The sequence below is a fragment of the Ammodytes marinus genome (assembly GCF_949987685.1).
Source record: "Ammodytes marinus genome assembly, chromosome: 6".
Classification (NCBI taxonomy): Eukaryota; Metazoa; Chordata; class Actinopteri; order Uranoscopiformes; family Ammodytidae; genus Ammodytes; species Ammodytes marinus.
In genome coordinates, this window is record NC_137235.1 from 18,064,996 (window position 1) to 18,087,179 (window position 22,184).

Below are 22,184 nucleotides of genomic sequence, written 5' to 3' on the forward strand. Positions count from 1 at the left end.
ATAGGATCTCAGAATTCAATACACCTTCATATTCAAACCGGTGAAGTAGGCCTTTAAACACATCTTAATGAAATATTATAGTTGAAATATAGTTTTTTTTTTTTACTTTATTCATTAGTGGAATGCGTTGAGAACAAAATAACATAAGAATGATCAATGGAAATCAAAATCATTAACCCATTGAGGTCTGGATTCAGAATAAAAGTTGAAAATCAGATCACAGGCTGATCCACCTTCTGTGAAAATTCCTCAAACAATTTAAAATCAGGCTGTGTAGCCTCAATGTGCCTTTATGTACTCCCTACAATGTCTGGACATGCTCCTGATGTGACGACGGATGTTCTCCTGAGGGATCTCCTCCCAGACCTGGATCAGGGCATCACTCAACTCCTGGACAGTCTGTGGGGCGACGTGGTGTCTCTGATGGAACGAGACATGATGTCCTAGAGGTCCTCGATTGGATTCAGGTCTGGGGAACAGGCAGGCCAGTCCATAGCATCAATGCCTTTATCCTGCAGAAACTGCTGACACACTCCAGCCATATGAGGCAGAGCATTGTCATTCATCAGAAGGAACCCAAGGCCCACTGCACCAGCATATGGTCTGACAATGGGTCTGAGGATCTCCTCCAAGTACCTCATGGCAGTCAGGGTACCTCTGGCTAGCACATGGAGGTATGTGCGGCCTTCCAAGGATATGCCTCCCCAGACCATCACTGACCCACCGCCAAAACGGTCATGCTGGAAGATGTTGCAGGCAGCAGAATGTTCTAAACGGCGTCTCCAAACTCTGTCAAGTCTGTCACGTGCTCAGTGTGAACCTGCTTTCATCCGTGAAGAGCACGGGCGCCAATGAAGAATCTGCCAATCCTGATGTTCTCTGGCAAATGCTAATCGGGTTGCAAAGTGTCGGGCTGCGAGCAAAGGCCCCACTTATGTACATTGGGCCCTCATACCACCCTTTCACCCATACCACAGTTTGAGCAGAAACATGCACATATGTGGCCTGCTGAGTCATTCTGTAGGGCTCTGGCAGTGCTTCTCCTGTTCCTCCTTGCACAAAGGAGCAGATAGCGGTCCAGCTGCTGGGTTGTACTCCTACGACGTCCCCTTCCACATCTCCTGGAGCACTGGCCTGTCTCCTGGTATCTCCTCCAAGCTCTTGACACTGTGCTGGGAGACACAGCAAACCTTCTTGACACAGCGCGCATTGATGTGCCATCCTGGATGAGCTGCACTACCTAAGCAACCTCCATGGGTTGCAGACACCGCCTCATGCTACCTCTAGTGGTTAGGGCACTGGCAAAATGCGAAAGTGACCAAAAATCAGCCAGAAAAGATGAGGTCAGGGAAATGGTCTGTTGTCACCACCTGCAGAACCATTCCTTTATAGGGGTTGTCTTACTGTACTTATTGCCTCTCATTTCCACCTGTTGTCTGTTCCATTCGCACAACAGCAGGTTAAATTGTTTAAGAATCATTGTTGATTTCTAACTGGACAGGTTGATTTCCCAGAAGTGTGATTGACTTGGAGTTGCATTGTTATGATTATGTGTTCCCTTTATTTTTTTGAGCAGTGTATTTAAAAGCACCTTGAATGAAGTATGTACGCATATTTCTGTGTGGCTTTTGTTCTGTCTCTGCAGCCTTTCATAGCAGGGTCAGCATCTGAAGCTTAAGGCAGAGTCAGGTGAACTTGGCTTTCCTGCCATTACATTTCCTGGCTATAGACCCTCCATCCCCTCTCTTCAGCAGACCAGTTCACTAAGACCTTTCTGTCTTGCATTTTCTCTCACTTTAGTCTGCTCCTCTGGGCTGACGGTCATATTCGCAAAATACCTTCCAGAGTTATTGAGCATGACTGCTGATAAACCTGCTCCAGGCCAAGGTATTCCACACTGCTGCCGCTGCCCTTCGCACATGCAGCTCCCTTTGAAAGAACCCCAGATGCTGCTTCCACACATGATCTACCCCAACTTCTTGTCACATTGCTCCCAATAAGCATCCTCTGTAAAAAGAGGCAAGAATGATGATAGGGAGATAATTATTTCGGAAACGAATTATGTCCTGGTACACAGCAGTCCTCAAGTGATCAGATTGCTGTCCACTGAGTCAGTACACACACACACACACACACACACACACACACACACACACACACACACACACACACACACACACACACACACACACACACACACACACACACACACACACACACACACACACACACACACACACACACACACACACACACACACACACACACACACACACGGGGGGGGGGGGGTGGGTTCATTCTCATCATGCTTGATTCTGCTTTTGTTTATGATAGGTCAGCTCATGTGGGCTTGGAGAGTTTGGTGTCACCTCTCGAGTTAGCCCAAAGTATCATGACATTTATGCACATATTTAATACTGCCGTGCAGTTAATCTTTGTTTGTTGCTATTTTCTTTTACTGTCATTTACGGCTGTTCTCCTGTGCATCTGACTTCAATGTTGCATTGCACTTTGTTCAACTCTGTTTTTTTCTAAATCTGACATATAAACAAACTTGATTTGATTTGATTTGATTCCCACACCACACATGCCTTTGAGGAGAAATTGTGCAGCCTATTATCCCCATTGTAATGACTGCCGTATCCTCTTGCCCTTCTGTATGACTGCAGGCATTTCGCGTTACCTTTGAGTGTGGCCTTTCCAAAAAAAAGGTAAATATACTTAAGACTTTAGTGGTTGGATAACAGATCGTACACACTTGTTAACTAATATATGATGTTGACCTTTGTGGCAAATCTTGTAATCCTCCTGGGGCTGTGATGTGGCTCAGGGCTGAGTCTGGAAGGCATCAGCTGTCTGACCTAATAAAGCCCCGATAAAACTCTCAGAGGAGCTACTGAGGAAAACCAAGGATCCTCATGGTGCTGATGAATAATGGAATGATTACTCTGTCTTTCACAGCTTTTTTTCATTCATTTCAGTTTTCAAGACCCTTCAGTAAGTGCTGTATATACACTTTACTTAGTGAGGTGTGGTTCGAAAAGCATACATATGTTGGCTTTATGGCTTACATTACTTGAGGACAAGATGTGGGTCATCAGATGCAATATGAGATGAGACTGTCATGAAAAAGCAGGATTAATTTTTTTGCAAACAGCTAGCCTATCTCACAGCTCTGTTAACTGTATGGCCATGTGGTGGCGCTAACAGCTCAGAGAGAATCCACAGTGTGTTATTACGTAGCCATGTTTAGCCTCTATCTCTCTTCTCAACTTGGGTCCAGTGGATGAGCAAACCCTGACCAACACCTTGAAATCAACTGCTTGTGCAACTTTGTTTCGAGTTGAATTTAAAAAGCAGGCAATAGAGCTTACAGACAGCGTACAGTTTGGGTAGGAGGCAACATGATGAAACATGAAATGTTCGTCTGACCTAGTTAAACATGAATTTAATATCTCCCATTGTGTTCCAGTGGAATTGGAATGATTGACCAGTGTTCACTCTGGATAATGCATTTAATTTAATCTGATGGTCAGAATGCTCCATGAGTTTGTCCACAAAGGGCCTCTGAACACAAAATAAATTTGGATAACTTTCATTAAATTCTGGGTGTTTTAGATCTGTGGTGTTCCCAGTCAGAAATGGAAAGTTATTAAAAATGAATGACTGAGACTTCAAATAAAATGGAGTTCAGGCAAATGCCTATTCATCAGATGGACACACTCCCCTTTCCTAACCCACAGGCATGTGGATTTGAGATCATCAAAAAACCACACTTACTTGTTCAGATTATGAACATTTTGATGTTTTTGTTATCCTCAGTACTGTCGTGGGATTTACACATGTAGCAGATCATTGTATTAGATAGTACAGATCTCTACCAACTCTGAATTAGTCACCAGGTTACACACTTATCTAAGAGACAACCTTTATTTCTGCACCAACAGCAGCACACATCAGTTGCCTATTAATAATGGGGACATCTACAAATAGGAGCACTATAGATAAATGGACTGATGTCAGAGAGGTACGATCCACATCGCCAACAGAATTACCACACACACACACACACACACACACACACACACACACACACACACACACACACACACACACACACACACGCACACACACACCACAAGGGACACACATGCACACAGACACACACACACACATGCACTGAGTAGCATAAAAAAGCAGAGACTGCAGTTGTTCGCTGCTGTTTGGGCCCGGGGTACAGGGTTGTTCCAAGCGGCACCGCACCGCACCGCACCTAAATGCACCGGTCAGTGCAAAATGAGGCTTTAAGTTAACACACCTACATATTTTATAAAAGTTGTTGCCCATAGCACTTACTGACTGGCATTTATAGCCTATATTGTCTGGTCGATTAACACCTTGGCATGTTTTTAGTGTACATTAGATGTGGCTGCTATTATGACATAATAGCAGCCACAGTACATCTGTTCCTGCAAGCATGTAGGTTTACATCTGCTGCTGCATATGTGCATTTATTTGCAGCCATTGAATATGAGAGCCTGTGTCCTTCTGACAAATGATTGCCATCCATCTATTAAAATAACTTACCTGTGACCCTTATCTTCCAAGAATGAGTGACGTTGGTTTTAAAGTGGGCCTTTTACTTCAAGGTTTTGCAAGGATTTGGACTTAGTAAATAAGTAAATAATATTTTAGCTTGTGTAAAGCTGTTTGTGTGCTGTGTATTTGTGTATGTGTCCAGCTTCGGCCCTTACAAAATCCCAAACCACCAATATGAACTTGAATAAACCAAAATGACTGAGGCAGCACAGACGCAAGTACACACACTATCAATTTGCTCCCCCATCATTATAATCAATAGCAGAAGGGAGCATTTATTTTCATTTCTCATCTCTTGTCAACATCTGCACCCACAATCGACACATCACACACAAATTAGACAAATTAGGTATACAACAAATGAAGAATGGGGGCACACACACACACACACACACACACACACACAAATACGCACTGCCAAAAATGAGTGACTCATCCATTCTCTCTTTGTATGGGACTTCTAATGATCTGAATGTGTCCTTTGAAGAGATGACAACGAGGGATTAAACAAGTGCTCAAGCAGGAGGGTTCTTTGTCTGAGCCCGACACGCGTCCGAGTCACAGACAGATGATTACATGCTGCTGGGCTTTGGGTCATTACGAGTAAGAGACTGCCATGAATCAAACTGTGCTTCTGTTTATTTGGGCATGTGGTGTGGTGTGTGGTGGGAGAGGTTTATGGTGTAGATAAAAGTGAGGGAGGATAATGGAAGAGCTCAGTCTCCAACTCCTCAAAGACATTTTCCACAAAAGCACTCTGAAAACATGAAGACAGCGAGACAGACAAAGGAGGAGGAGGGGGGTCTGGAAGGAGAGTTAGGCATTGATAACACGCGCTTAGTTCAAACCTTTATTATACTATCTATGGTTCAAACCAGTTTCACATTTTTAACAAACAGGGATATTTTTTTTCTTCTCCCAAAAGCAAAAATCGGGACCTACAGAGCTTCCCCTTCAGACCGTTGGTGGTGGTGCTCAAAGCTGTGTGTATACGTGTTGATGAATATACAGTGATTGGGCAATCACTTTGTAAAAACTGTCCAACGTAATGATAAGTTTCTAATGTGTTACAACAATGTTAGTGTGAGCCCCAAAATGAAGGAGTTCAAATACCCCAGTAAGGTGGAGTGTGACATGTGGTGAGGAGGGAACTAAGCCCTGAAGACGAAGCTCTCAGATGAGCCAACATATTCACATACATTTCTGGCCTGCTACATCTCCCCACCCAACTGGACACTCACTTCACACAACAAATCTGCAAGACAGGTAACACAGGTGTATTTCGGCGTTTACTAAGGTTGATAAAACAAATTGTTATCACTGGTTAGAACATGCAGAAAATAAGAAACCCCAGTGTTGTTAGTGGACCCTTCAGGCACCAGACCGGTAAGTCAAGTGTGACTACCCAGCAGCAAACTATGGAATCAGAAATTTCTTTACAGAGCAATTAACTGTCGGATTTTTTCCAACTTTCACTCAGGAGCAAAACTCTCCCTTTAAAATAGAACATAAATCCTGGTCATATTATCCAGCAGAACAGATGTAAATCATTAATGGATGTAAACAGTAGTTACTTAACTTTATGTAATTACAAGTATAACAAACATAGTAGGCCTACCAGTGCGGTGTGAGTAGAGTGACAAGTGTTGAGCTTGAGAGACAATTGAATTTGTATGTGTTCAACAATTGCAGCATGTGGAATAATAGGCTACTGTCTGTGATATTGGTCGAGTGGTACTGGACTTGGTACAGCAGGAAGAAAACAATCTCTTGCTGCTGCTGCTGCTGCTGTGCGTGTGTGCGTGCGTGCGTGTGTGTGTGCGTGTGTGTGTGTTCCATCTTCCTCTGTATTGGTGAGGTGCTCTCGGCAGCAACCGTGATGAGTTTGTATACGGTGGCTAGGCTCAGCAGGTGAGGAGCTCAGGTGTCAGGGAAGTAAAATTGGAAACCAAATCAGAAGTTCCTGGCTGTGCATACTCAGCCGCATATGCATTATGTGGAGAAATTTTGCTCGGAAATCAGAGAAAATGGAGGCAAAAACATCACATAAAAAAGATGATTGCAGCAATACAGCAATGCAGCAATACAGTTGTTTTTTTTCAGAAGGAATTGAACAAATTTTGGGTGAAACACTTCATATCAGTCCAGACAATAAAACAGTACAACGATTATCTAGTCTCATGCCAATGTTTAGTTACACCTCAGGACTAATGAAAGATGGTAAGTGATGAATTGATAATGGATTGCTTGATTAAATATTGATTAGCTGGGCATACTGGGAATATTGGAAGCCCATCTTTCAGAAAATGATAACCAAAAATATTCAGCCAAGCCATTGGATACATATTTTATATTTGAAGATGTATACAGCTGAGCCAAAGCTCAATGTTATATTTGATTATCTTCTGCATTTTATATATGTGTGTGTGTGTGTGTGTGTGTGTGTGTCTGTGTGTGTGTGTGTGTGTGTGCGTGCGTGCGTGCGTGCGTGCGTGCATGCATGCGTGTGTGTGTGTTGTGCCTTTGTGTTTGTTAGTGAGTAACACCTCAAAAAGGAACAGAGGCCATTATGTAATACAGCCATATAGGGGAGAACGGGGTAAAATGTCACACGGATTGGTTGTCAAAATCGTTATATCTCGGAACCAGCTGTCTGTGAAATTTTGGTATGTAAATATCCAGAATTGGGATCAGAGGTCACCTACAGTACATAGTCTTCCTTGGAGTTAGACTGCTGAATTTGAGGTGAGAGGACTGTTTGTGTTTTTCATGTCAAATTGAAAATATTTAGCTCCTCAGTTTTTTTCTTCTAGGCTTTTACACAATGGGTTTTTAACAAAACACTTGTTACCCATAAAAAGTGTGAAGGGTTAACTATAGTTTAGATTGTGGTTAGCAAGCTAATTAGTTGTCAGATGGCTGTTGGCCTTGATGCTAGCAAGAAATTCAAGTTGGGGTTGGTCGTCACATTTTTTGGGGGGTTGGTTGTCACATGTTACCCAAAGGCAGCAGCCAGAAAAGGAACCCAATAACGAAAGAAATTGTCAAGCTGTATCCTCACTGACACCCCAGAGAAGGAGAGAATAGAGCAGGAAAAGGCAGCTAGCATGCAAAAGAAAAAAGGGCAACAAAATCAAAACAACCCAGTGCATCCCAAACTAGACCAGCTGCCAAGGTTACAGTAAGTTATGTAGGCCTATTTGTCAACTTGACAATGCAATTAAACTTTGAAATTTAGTTCTGCTTTCTTGCCTTCTTTTTAAGATTATTCCCATTAAGATAACATTGTGACAAACAACCCCATAGTGTGTGACAACACAATGTGTAAGGGTGTCATTGATGATTAATTTCTTCTTTATTACAATAAGATAGAAAAAGTGAGGGGTACACATTTCAAACCAACACCTTAAGCTTCAATTTAATGTAGGAATGACTATTGAAAGATATTTAGGTGATGAGCAATTCTCACTAGAGTAAAAAGTGGGCCTACTTACCCCATTCTCCCCTACACATACAATAAACCCCATAGAAATGCATGACACCGCATGCAGCTTCATCTCTCATCATATCTTCCCACAAGTGAATGGAAAATCTTTCTTAAAATGAATTATTACTTAAGTTTATCTGGTACTCAAGTTCAAAAAGTTTTTTGAACATGTGAAAATTATATTAAGAAAAGGGGAACTCCTGGTGACTTTCCCCAAAAAAATATTATGGTACAGGAATGGCTGTATTTCAAAAAGAAATCTGATGTAACAAAAAGGAGTTAACAAATGTTTGTTATCATTGGTTTAAACACAATTTCACTTTCAATAATATATGCTTTGATCGTGTAAATCTAATTAAGCATGCCAAATAATTGTTGAACTTAATTTTGTGATTTCCTTTGCGTTTTTAATAGAAAAAATGAACTTTATCTACCAACAAAGGCATGATTAATATGCAAAATATTTTTTTATTTTGTCATGTGCGCCTTTTTAAAATGATGTTGGAAAATTGAACCAGTGAATACAAAGCAGTACATTTCCCCTGTGAAGGAAATTAATTGAAGAGGATAAACAATTATTTCACCGCTAAACAAGTTTTATAGTCAATCTGTGAGTAAATCAAAACAATGTCTGACTGTGGTGTCCCTAAACATGGCAATTTACCACTGCTCAGGGGTGCCTTTTTTGTGTCTATTCAAAATAGAACACAGCAATTTGGTGACTTCCGACCAAGTAAGAAAAGTAATCAAAAATGTATCTCTGATAGTAATGCGCTGCACACACAAGGCAAACATTAATGTCAGTGATGATGGCACACAGGATGATGAGTCAGAATATGTTTTGTTGCTGTAACTTGTGCACATCACATGAACACAGTGACATGCACACATCATTTGAAGTGTGGTGAGGATACAAAGATAGGGCAGATTGGCAATATGATGCCCAGTGACAAAGTTTTGTCCCCGCAAGTTTTATCTTTAAGTTCATAATTTTATTCCCTGGAAAATTATTGACATTCTCATCATCAAAACTCATTCGAGACATTGTTTGTGAATATAAATGACATTTTATTGCGATTGAAAGAATAACGATCGTAGAGGCACAGAGAGCCACATACAAAATGAAAGAAAATGGTTGCAATCATCTTTCAACACAAACAATGTTTCCAAACCAATTGAGTGTATTCCTATGTGGCCGGCTGATAAATGTGTTCTTTTTTCTATGCAGAGACGCTGATAAAACCGGAATATAAAAATGCTTGTTTAGTTTTTTTAGGATCATAAGTCATGGCAGAACAACTGGGATAAAACTTGTTGTGCCACTTTGTCATAAACTGTCTCTGTGTGAGGAGTTTGTGGCTGAGAGGAAAAAGACCAAGAAGTCCAGGTCGGTCAACACACAGTATCTGGTCGACGAGAACTCACTGTGCCTCCTGCACAATGGCCTGTGGTGGAATGTACAAAAAAACAATAAATGATTTAGGGAAACAGTGCTGCAGGATCACTGTCACAACAAAACCCCTGCAATCCACTGACAGATACCACCACCTTCTGTTATTACATATTCATGGTAACAAACCCACCAGCATGTTTCCCTCTCGTCCGGTGTTTCACTGCATGGCAGAATGATGAAAAAGGGGAACAAGTCGGCTGGAGTTGTTTACCTGACATTAATGAGCTCATCTCAGGTGAAATAGCGTCTAGCAGAACTCTAAATGAATTGCTTAAACAAACAAAGCACGCACCAAAACACAGAGGCAGCCATTTTTGAAGGGGATCACAACACCTCATGGAACTTACACCACAGCCCAACTATCAAACCAAGACACCTAAACAACAGCAAATAGGGATAACAATATGTCATCAAGCCTCAATATATAATAATTAAATAAGGGACCTAATAATCCTGAGGGACCAACGAAAAATGAATAAATAAACATAATGTAAAAAGGGTAGGCGCAATAAGCTAAGGCTTCAGCCTACACCTTTTCGATCAATACTATTTATAAGAAATTAATATATAAATTGCGATGACAACTTTGTGTTATTTTGTGTGTTTTTTATTATTTTATTTTTTTAACTTGTGTAAGTGATGTTGTGCATATGTTTTGATCGAAATAAATAAACTAAACTAAATGACAAAACCTCTGCATAATACATATAACAATGTCTATTTACTATCTATTTTATTGGATCTATTATCTTGCTGTCCTGCACTGACCTCTGTTTGTCTATTTATTGTGTTTTTGAGATGAAATTAATTGGGGATCAATAAAGTTGTCTAATCCAAGTTGGATTAGACAACTTTATTGATCCCCAATTAATTTCATCTCATCTTGGATTATCCAACCTAATCTAAACAGGTAATTATTCTGTGAATTCCCCAAACAACTTTTGCAAACGTTTCTGAAGTTTCTGAATTACAGCTCTTATAGTTTAGGTAACTAAAGTTATGAAATGTGCCTCTTTGGAAAAAGTTCAATAAAATAAAAGATTCATTTACATAATTCAGAGATAACACTAAACAATACTCTGCTTAAATGGGGTTGATCAGATTTGATTGACCGTGCAGCAAAAAAACCAAACTCTGATTGGTGTATTGAACCACCCACCCACTTCAAATCAAGGAGAAAAGCTCAGACGAACATAGGACAGCAAGATATCTTTTATGAGAAATAACCCACAATATGCTTTTCCACTGGTTCCTCCTCCCCCACTCTCATCTATCCTCAAGACCCAATGACACCAGGTTGTTTTTCAGTGCACACAGTACAGACAGGTAGCAGAACGTTAGGAGGCAAAAAGAGATTTTTACAACAAGCGTTCTCCAGAATCACTGACTACACCCTTGTGAGGTTTTGAATGCAGCATGTATTGGAGTAGCCATTTTCACAGCATGGTTTTAGTATTTTACTAGCTTAAGTAAATATCTGAATGCTTTTTCCAGCACAAATTAAACTCCATGAGAGTTTGATGAATTTTTCATTATCTGCCATATACAGTATGTGACATGCATTGTATCTCATAATTAAAATGCAGGCTGTTGCTCACCCTGTGCATGCAAAAACAATAATAAATGCAAATGAAAGTGCAATTTGCATATAAATGCATATAATAAAGCCAACAAATCCCACGTTTTGATATGGCTAAATTGACTCAGAACAGAATTCACCGTATTAATTGCCGCAAACCAATCCACAATCTATGTCAAAGACAAAGTCACGTCCAATTTTCATGGGCTCCAAATGAGGGGCAGCACAGCACAGCACGTCAATCTAGTGGTTTAAAGTGGAGAGGGGCTGTTAAGCAGATCAAACCTGCCAGATTTTTTTTGCAAGGGTGTCATGGATGTATATGCATAGGCCTATCAGTAGGCCTATACTATAAGTAAAACACACCTATTCATCGGAAAGGCCATACAAGGCAAGACAAAATAAATAAAAAATCTTAAGAAATGTAAATGGACAGTGGAAAAGCATGGGGGTACTAGTTCTCAAAAGAATATAAAACACATTAGCCTATTCAATACAAGTGAAATTATTTCCTTTGTTTTTCTTTCTTCTACATAGCCTACATATTTTTTTTCATAATCCTCGCTGTGTCTGAATTCCAAGAAACACTTTTAGTTTCAGCAGACACTTGTGTGGTTATATTCTCCACTGCCGTCGCTATCCAGTGAATGCGTCACGGACCCCGAGTGCGACGCTCTGAGAGGATCTTCAACTGCTCACCGAGGACCGTCTTCTTTATTGTCACTTAAAAGAACATCGCGCACGGCTCTGCTCATAGGGATAGGCTATAACAATGTTTGTGTAAGTTAAATAATTACACTATTTAAAAGGATAGGGAGTAAGAATGCATTTCGGTTGCAGGCTGCTTCGGATGCATTTAACGTGAGAAGCAGGCACTTATGGATACTTCTCAACTTCGATATAGGCTACTTTAGATTTTTTCCGATGGATTATTTAAAAGATTCTAATTTTTCTCTCGGAGACACTAATTCAACGACTACAGGTAGGTTGAGAACACCGGTAATATCACTTCGCTGACGACCTTGCTTAAGAGTATCATAGCATTCAAAAGTCCAATTGTTTCCTTTTCTTTTTTCTTCTTGTATTTAAGTCATGTTGTATCTCTATAGATCTCAAATTTGAATGTCATAGCCTGTTGCTCACATGTAGAGCTGCTGTGAATCATCCTAACTACCTTCATCTCTCATCAATGTAAACGTTGCCACTGCTAAAACTTATATTATGATTTCTACTGAATGATCAATGCACACAATGAAAGAGCCAACTTGAAAGAGCCAACACACACACACACACACACACACACACACACACACACACACACACACACACACACACACACACACACACACACACACACACAAACAAAAAATGCATATAGCATGGTTCATACAATTTATAATACAATGTCTTATTATTCAATATTTTCACTTCATATTCAAATGCTGTTCCCTTTTTTCTTCTTGTCTCTCCAGCTGTAGGTGGGGCCCTTCATTACAGTACCATCCTCCCTTGCATCTTTGGCATCATCTGCTTTCTGGGCATCATGGGCAACTGTATTGTTATCTACACAATCATGAAGAAGACCAAGTGTCGTGCCAAACGAACTGTTCCAGACATCTTTATCTTAAGTTTGTCAGTTGTTGATCTCCTGTTTCTCCTCGGGATGCCATTCCTCATCCATCAGTTGTTAGGCAACGGCACCTGGCACTTTGGAGCTGCAATGTGTACGGTCATCACTGCTCTTGACTCTAACAGCCAAATTGTCAGTACATACATCCTCACTGCAATGACCCTTGACCGTTACTTAGCTACGGTCCATCCCATTCGCTTCAACTACATACGCACACCTTGTGTAGCAGTGCTGGTCATTGGCCTGGTGTGGTGTATGTCCTTGCTCACAATCATCCCCGTGTTGATGTACGCAGGCCTGATGCCTCTCCAAGATGGCCTGGTGGCCTGTGCTCTCCTTCTGCCTGACCCAGTCACTAGCACATACTGGTTCACGCTCTACCAGTTCTTTTTGGCATTTGCAATTCCATTGGCCATCATCTGCCTGGTGTTCTTCAAGATCCTCCAGCACATGTCCACCAGCGTGGCACCACTGCCTCCACGCAGTTTGAGAATGCGCACCAGGAAGGTAACCCGGATGGCAGTGGGCATCTGCCTGGCTTTCTTCATCTGCTGGGCCCCTTACTATATCCTTCAGCTGATCCACCTAGGCGTGCAAAATCCAAGCCTAGCTTTCTCATATGCCTACAACATAGCCATCAGCATGGGCTACGCTAACAGTTGCATCAACCCATTCCTCTACATTGTCCTCAGTGAGACTTTCAAGAGGCAGTTTCTCAGGGCTGTAGTACGCCCGGTAAATAGAAAATTCCGTGTGAACCCGAGTACTACCGACGGCAGTGTGAGTGTAAGGATGGTACTTGAAGGGGCTCAGCAGGAGCCAGCCAATGGGGAGATGATACCTTCCGATGGGGCCCCACAATGAATCCATATCAGTGAATAAAAATACATTTTTTACTGTGTATATTTGCCACTTAATGCAATATGAGTGAGACAATAGCACAAAACATACATTCTGTTTTGGAACAGTAATGTCTGTACATCAGTTCCGATCGACTAACCAGCCTGCTGATATTTTTCTATCATGTTTTGTGGACTTGCAGGTCTTACCAGACTAATATCTGGTTTGGTGTATTCTGTTGTGTGTATGATTTCCACTGAGCTGGGGTGGGGTGTCTTACTGCGCTTAAACACAGTTCAGTTTTGTCATGAACACCTTAAAAAAAACACACCTTAAGATGGAAAACAGGAGAGCTCACAGTGTAGTCAGGTGGGCCCTTTTTTGTTGAACCTGTTCAAATCATCCCAAAACAATAATGAGATGAGGAGTTTAATACTAAAACCTTCAACATCTCAGACAGTCCTGTGATCATCCTTTTGAAAATGACTGGAAAATAATCATTATTATTTCGGTAACACTTTTTAGGTGAATCCACAGCTTTTATCACACATTCACATGTTCCCATTGACTTTTAAACGTCTGCTTCCTCTTCAGTCTGAACCTATGGTCTGAACACAACTTAATACTAGTCTCTGCTGCTGAGGATTTAACATCCATTCTTGTGCGTTATTGTGTCCTTCTCCGAGTCTGATTTCTGTGAATATCTGTGAATACCTCACCTCTGCGGAATGCATCATCCTTCAGACCTATTCTGTATTAATGTAAGAATATGCTTTCGACTGTAGGACTCATTACTACTATGACAGAAGTTGGAGAGCAGAATATCTCTATTTTATTTGACATTTTCCAACAGCCCTCTATGCTATGCTTTATCATGAAAAATGTAACATTCAACCAGGGATGATTTTGCTAACTGTTAACCAAATTCATGTTAGTTTCTGGTCAACATAATTACTGTAAAACTAAAATATACATTATGTCAAATTTGGTATAAATCCACATTCATTCTCCAGGCAACAGACAATGGAGGCCAAAAGTTGTGCGAAAAAAATAATGTGTTTCTTTTTCTCATTGTGTTACTTTTAAAGTGTGATAATGATACTAATTGATTATTTGTATAGTTTAAAAGTATCTGGTCCTGCTTGTCTGCTTGTTTGTCTGTTATCATAATATCTACCTGGAGAAGTAATGGCATGGATCAAGGCCAGGGACAAGGCTAAGTAGTTTTGTGTTGGCCCGGCAGTATATCTTGGCAAATGACAAAGACTAAACAAGAAATTATAAAAAAATAAATCCACCCAACTCATGCGTAACGGTAGAAAAGTGTTTTTTTGTGAAGGCTAATTTCACAAAGAATTCAATTAAACTGCCTCGCATGCATAAGAGCAGAGAGACCTTCAAATCTTTTCGTCCACAATATTTTTTCCTGTGACCTACAAAAAGTCAACAAAAAATGTTCCAATGAGAAAAATGCATTCCATTTAATCCAAATCCATTTGTAAAGGCCAAGGGAGAGAGAAGACATACATTTCTAACCCCAAATATTTAAACATTATAGCGTTTTTCTTCTGAGGAACTGCTTGAATAGATCAGCGAAGTTGCTGCAGTGCATCTCCACATTGATTCAGTCTGACATTCAAATCCATGAATATAAATGAAAGGTTGTGTCCAGGAAGAGCTATTAAAGTGTGTACATTTTTGTCAATGTTGTTGTTTTTATATTTAATGATATCGTAAAATTATATGTTTGTTTATGTTTTCGGTATGGTTAATTATGTAAATGTGAACTATCTTCTTTACCAAATATGAACCTTACGGTTTCACCCAGTTTTCAGAGTCTCATAATTGTCTTGAAGCCAGCGAATACAACGTGGTCATGTTGTCATCAGAATGGTCTGCTCTTGTGTTGTATTTTTGACCTGGCAGAGAAAGCTGACTGGATCAAACACAGAATTTGTGAACCATTTCTTTTTTTTAAGAATATATCCAATGCGCTGTTTGAATCCATCATTACCCCACATGCCTATCAAACTAGACAGCAAGCATGAGCGACTCTGGTTTAACTGTTGTTCTTGTGTGTAATGAGTCAAAAGAAAAAAGGCCTCATGTCAAAGCATGTGCCAGTTGCACTCCACTCTTTCTGTACTGTTGTGAGCATCGGCTGCTTAATAAATCAATATGTATATTGTAGCAGAAATATTTCACTTTTATTGTTTGCCTCGTATATGTATTCCTTTTAGAGCATTTTCAGTCCTTTAGGTGCCTTCCGTGGTCTGATGCACAGTTTAACTTATGATTGATAACTTTGATAAAATACTTTAAAAATGTGTTTTTTTACCAACAAGGAGAATGTCCACAGAGGACCTTCACATAATAAATAGTCTAGCAGCAAGTGCTCAAAAAAGGCTTTAGTTTTCGAGATACCCCTACCCGAGGTAGAACAAACCCCAACAATGATTTTTTTTATCTTTAGAATGTCCTGTTCATGAAACTGATTGTTGAGCATTTTTATCTTAGGGGGAAATGTGTTTTTTTGGTTATTCTTTAGAACTACCCCACTCCCTCAAAAATAGCCAAATTAGGCCATTCCGAATAGGGGATATGTGACAAAAAATCCAGCAGGGGTTGTAGCCGATTCAGTGGTCTGTACACTGACCATGGTCTCTGCCGCAGACCACTGTGTGCCACCACCAGGGGGTGCTGGAGGTACTGGTACGGACCACTCAGCAGGTGGCACGGACCACTCAGCTAGTGGCACAGAAGAAGAACTTAATGTACTTATTTATGCCTTCTGTATTTAATTATTTATGGTGGACATGTCTACATTTCTGTTAAGGAAAAGACAACAGGCTCCCAGTGACGTAAATATAATGTTAGGCTATAAAAAGCAGTAAGGCTCTCAGGCATTCTGTATTGCTTTCAAATATTTACTCTACTGTATTGTTAAAAAAAAATTTAGGACTCACTACTCATGACACAGCAGCAGTGTGAACTATTATGATACTTTACATTTTAAAATCATAGGGGAATATTAACAATTAGGAGATATATCAATGTTTCAACATCCTGAACTGTTATTTTTACCTCTTTTGGGGAGAATAGGGTTGTCTTCCTTACTTTTTGAGGGGGAAAAATGTATCTATTCTCTTCTGATTATTGGGGGGGGACATCCCCTGTGCCCCCTCCCCCCGCCCCACCTCCCCAAATCTACGCCTATGGGCAAGCATGTGTCTGTGAGTTGCTGAAAAAAACTGCACCACAGCTGCCACCGAAATGTTCAGACTTCAGAATTTGCATCAAAGCCCTAATGATCATAAAAACAAGATGCTTTATTTAAACTATGTCCATGTTTAGGTGGTGATTGTATTTTTTTCGGCTGTACTGAAACTAACGGAGGGAGGCTCACTGACTATATATCCTCTTGTTGCACTGTCAGTTCGCAATGCCGACATGGCTCTGTGTTTTCATGCTCAAGAAATGCAATCCGATCGCGGATCGCAGAAGCCTCCCCTGAACAACGTTAGTGGACATGATATCCCCGGCGGCAGGTTATCATTTTAGCCGTTAAGCCACAGAGCTTTTCTCACCGGCAAGGTGATGACACGGTCTCACCCCATGTTTCACCGGGTGAATCACTGCTTCGCTCGCGTAAGGCTTTTGTGTTTCGGTTTAACATCGTCTTGGGCGAGCAAGTGTTTTAACTTTATGCTGAATAACCATTGCACTGCAATCGCTGAAAGCAAAATAGTTCAGGCGGGGGCGGGGCAGAGTGGGGCACGCTAGTAGAGATGGAAGGGTTCGCTTACTTGCCAGTCGAAGCGTCAGGTCTGTAGTAGGCCTAACCATGGTAGTAACAGGCATTCAGGCTTGACCATGGACATATGGGCTTGACCTGTTAAATTCAAATACAGGGTGTGTGCGTGCGGCTAAAAGGTCTGACAGTGTACTAGCGGTGTAAGAAAGGTTCCGCATTTTTCCACAGCCGTCAAAACTATTGACGGCTGTGATGTGGCGCTTGGGGTGGCCACCCCCGGCCCCCCCCCCTCTGGCTCCGCCACTGCTGACGACCTGTGTGGATGTGAAGCAGGTAATAGAACATTCAGGGGACGCCCTACCAACTGAGCTAAGGGCGCCCCCTGGTGCTAAAACAGGGCAGACGCGCAATCCATTCTTAGTTGATCTGGCCCTGTGGGTAGGCCTACTGATATGCAATAAAGAGGAAGTGTTGAACACATCTAGACAAGCTACGACAGAGCAGCCATATTGATGCCTGATTTTAACTCATCATCTCATCACTGATTGATGAGGGGAACTTGGCTGTTAAAAGCAGAAATCTCCAGCTGCAGTGTTTTATTTTAACAACTTGTGATTATGATTTATTTATTTTTTTAATTTGCAACGTGTCTTTAGGTTGAGTGTCCGGTAAACAAGCCGATGAAAGCAAAAACAGCAGGTGCAGTCAGGACAAAGCCACCCTCAATCCCTCTTGACATTTAAAGGAGGACACACATTTTCTGACTTTGTAGTTTAATTACCATATTGATTGTTGATTCTTATGTTTGGAGGACAAAGGTTTGCACATTTGACTTCTTCGATCTTCAGATGCATATGCACTTGCTCAATCTTATTTAAAGTTATACAGCAAACTTGTGCAAAGGACCAAGACAAAGGAATTAGACATTCAATTGTTATTGCTCAAACTGTTACAGCTTACAGAAGGTGCTAGCAGACTTGATGTAGATACATCATTGAACACACTGTTTCAGTATTAAGTTGCTACAAATAGTTTTTCACTCAGTTTTTACAGAAATGACAAGAAACTGAAAAAACAATCTTAGAAAAAGGGCCAGTATATCATTCATCAAAGCTATGACGTATGCCTGCAGCAAAATGAATTACTTAACAGCATGATAGTTTTGGGGGAAATCTCAGGAAACATTTTAGTACAATTTATATAAGTTTTTGTTTTGACCGCAATGGAGGCTGGGAATACATTTATAGAAGCTAAGGGAATGACTTTGAGAATAAAATATAATATAATACACCTAGCATTGTAAAAAAATAACATATCAAATGAAGGCATTTTAAAAAGCTTTATACAAAAAATTATTTGCAGAAAATCAGATGTCAATAGTAAGGCTGATATGATCCTCTTTGAAAAAGGAATACAAAAACATGGCATTCTTATTCAAATGTAAATACTGTGCAATCGTTGATCATTAGCATTCAGAAGTGCTGCTACATGACCTGATAGTTCAGCTAATGTAAATAGAGATCTGATTTCTTCTATAGTCACACACAATAGAGAAGAGCTAATTCCAATGACTGACATGAGTTGGCAAATTGATGCAAAGCTCCAATAAAGCAAACATTACCTCCAAATAATTACAGAATTAAATAGTTTTGTCTATAACTGTACAAGTACATCTACCATAAAGCGAACATTTACAATAATTTGGAAGCACATCACAAGTTCTCAATTTTAAACTTAACCATGTCAAACTGTTTGTAGAATGCTTGACTATTTCTAACTTCAATGTGATTCATTCAGACTTATTCAGAATTCCCTCGTGTGTAAAGTGCAAATGAAATCTCTGCACTGTGACGTAGGGCCATACCTGTGTAGAGCCAATGAAGGCATCATGGCAAATGTCTTTTCAACATCGCTACAGAAGCAAATAAAGCCAATCAATTGTTCTGTTATAGATTTAGTGTACCAGCAAAAGTTAAGAGGACTTCAAATAGGAAGTAACCCATTGTCATCACTGGAGTTACGGGGAAATGTGGGTTTCCATGATGTGACAATGTGGAAAACATTTTATTGCCTGTGGCTCTTTCCAAACTGAAAATAGTTTGATTGTAGTCTGTAGTGAACAACTAACCATTACAATGTGAAGCAAGTTGGTGTTGGAAAAAAAGGTAGCAAGGTAAAATTAGGCAACAATAACAATTAATTAAATAAAATATACTTGCATGTCCCCAAAAAGACTGTAGAAAAGGTCACAGGACACCAAGACCTTCATCATAATTAATCAGAACACTATAAGCTGTGACAGGTCAAAGTGCACAGCAAAACCTTCAATATGCCGGTATCACAAACAAGCTACTCAAAAGCTCACACTGATTATTAGTATGGGAGATTTAAATATTTTAAATTAAAACATTTCAAACAAAAAAAGAGAAAACACATCTGCCTGTGCCCATTAAAATTAAATCACAAAAAAGAAATAAAAAATGAAGAGTTGTTATGCATTAAGAATGAACTGTCCAATCACAGGCTTGAATTTAGTTTCCCAAGTAACACACAATCAATTTATACACGGAGCAGAACAGGAAATGAGTCACATTTCGCATTTTGAGCCAGGAAATAAAGTACTCCCTTTCTGTGTTAATTGCGGTCACATCCTTCTCATAACCAACAGCAAAATGCAAATGTTACAGTTGACACATTCTGGAAAACAAAGGAAATCAGAAGCTAATTCAAAAACAAGGGAATGCAATAATTGTGGTTTAATTAGTGTTACATAACATGTGTAAAACATTCTCTTAGGGTGGATATTGCATTAATATTACACAGCAGACTCGTGTATTTTCTATAGGCTCAACTATAAAGCACTACTGGCCATTTGTTGTCTATAGGCCAAATGATGATTTAAGACACCCAAACAGAATATCACTCTTACTTTAGCAAGCTTATTGCAGGTAGAGAACCTGGTCTTGCCACTGCAGGCTGAACACAGATTAAACAACAACCGCAGTGAGTCACATGGGGACAACTCTATGCTTCTTCTTTAAAGCCACCTTGTACTTTCAATAACAAACTATTAGGGATAAATAATTGATGTTGATCAAAAAACTGCAAACTTAAAAGCACCACTGTTAATCAAGTGGACACATCACATTCTTATTAATGAACACAATCATTGTGTCGATTGTAAAAAACACGACCATAAGAATTCCAGCCTCAGTTCAAATTCCAAACACTCGCAGTACAGCAATAAGACACAACTACGGAAAGTATGCTTGTACGCGCCCTAGTGTCTAAGGGATTTCGTGCTTCCAGTGGTAAAAAAGACAAACTCATTGGTCTAAACTGCATATTAGTTGCTCAGGCACTTGCATTAAGTCATAAAAGTCATAAAAAAACATAACCAAAATGGACTCCCTCCAGAGTTTGAAGGACAAGTTACATAATTTCATTCCACTCTTAATATCCTAGCAACAAAGGACCCTTCTTTTCCACCGTGTGTTTGAAGTGCATGGTGCAAACCTCGAGTTTATTCTTATTGTAATTTCAAGTTCAATTCCTGGGAACAAAAAGGTGTACCAGGTGAACCGAGGTTGTATTGCTTTGATCTCAGAAGGTGGAGGTCATTCACTTTACAACAGACAAAAGGCTTAGTGTGTGCATGTGTCTGTGTGTCTGTGTCTCTGTCTGTCTGTCTGTCTGTGCGTATGTGCGTGTGAACTTATTAAAATCCTCTACATCAGAAGCTGGACTCGGGGACTGTTTTTTTGCGCCCCAGCGAGGTTGTGCTGTATCGAGTCCTCTGCAGGGTGCTGTAAGACGGTTTGTCTGTTGTCAGGCTGCGTGGAGGTGCCGCGGCTGTGGACATTCCGTTACGATGCAAAGACGCTGTCCTACGCATGCTCTGCTCCGCTTTGGTGGGGATGTTGGAGGAGCTCTGGGAGCGCTTGATGTCGGCCCTGGTTGGTCCCACCTTCCCGTTGGCCAGCTCCTCACCCGGATGGCCTGAGCCGTTGGATTTGCCTCTTTCCACCCCGGGCCCTGCTACTCCGGCTGCTCCGTTGGACAGTGACAGTCTAGACAGGGTCCTAGTGCCCCCTTCTTCACCTTCCCTGAACTTCCTTGAGTCTCTGTCCTTCTTCAGGAAATTGCCTTTGAGAAAGGAGAGGAGACCCTCGTGATTCTTGGGCCCTTCTCCTTTCTTGTTCATGGAGTGTCCTTCATGTGCTCCGTTGTGTTTTCTGTCAGCTCGGTCCTCTTTTTGTCTTCTGAGAGTGCCATCCTGGAGGCTGGGAGTGCTGTAGCTGGGCTGAACTCCAGCACTGGAACTCCTTTTGATCTCTGTACCCTGGGAAGCTTTGGAGGCGCTCTGCTTCCTCCTGGTGAGGGTGTTACTGCTATAGCTGCTGCTGATATTGGCGGCGCTGTCGTGGCTTGTCTGGTTGCCCTTGCTGCGTCTCAAGCTGCCGGTCTTATCCGTTGTCCTCCTCTGGCCCTCGGGGACCTGTGGAGAGTCGGGGTGAGACTTGGTGGCAGCCCGGCCCTGAGCGCTTTCCTTAGCGCCGCGCGGTTCGCTCATCAGTGTTGCTATTGGCTCTTTGGTGCAGCGGGGCCGCCGGCCGGATTCCAAGTACTGGACCAGTTCCACGGGTGCAGGATCTTGGACAGGTGTTGGTACAGGGTCAGGTTTCCGTCTGTCCTTGGAACCAAAGGACCAGCGCAGGGGAAACACTTTGCTCAGGGTGTCCTTGGTCTTGCTGCTGGGGGCTCTCATGCTCACACTGCGACCCTGCAGACCCCTGATGAATGGCCTGCTCTCGAAACCCCCTAACAATTATGGAGAAAGGA

General features: G+C 41.1%; 2 protein-coding genes across 2 annotated transcripts in view; one reads left to right on the forward strand and one right to left on the reverse strand.

Annotated features, from left to right (window-relative positions):
* Positions 1–5,930: 5,930 nt before the first annotated feature.
* On the forward strand, positions 5,931–13,612 carry mchr1a (melanin-concentrating hormone receptor 1a; the record flags this gene model as incomplete). Its single annotated transcript, XM_080028814.1, has 2 exons — positions 5,931–5,985; positions 12,591–13,612. 2 exons carry the CDS (start codon positions 5,931–5,933, stop codon positions 13,610–13,612), a joined length of 1,077 nt encoding a protein of 358 aa, XP_079884940.1.
* Positions 13,613–18,262: 4,650 nt separating this feature from the next.
* Positions 18,263–22,184, reverse strand: part of usp43a (ubiquitin specific peptidase 43a) — a gene marked incomplete at its 5' end in the record, with an annotated part of 84,853 nt that continues 80,931 nt past the window's right edge. Inside the window, one exon of the mRNA XM_080030103.1 lies at positions 18,263–22,163. Coding sequence (XP_079886229.1) covers positions 21,076–22,163 — 1,088 coding nt within the window. The 3' untranslated portion in view covers positions 18,263–21,075. The remainder of the gene's footprint in view (positions 22,164–22,184) is intronic.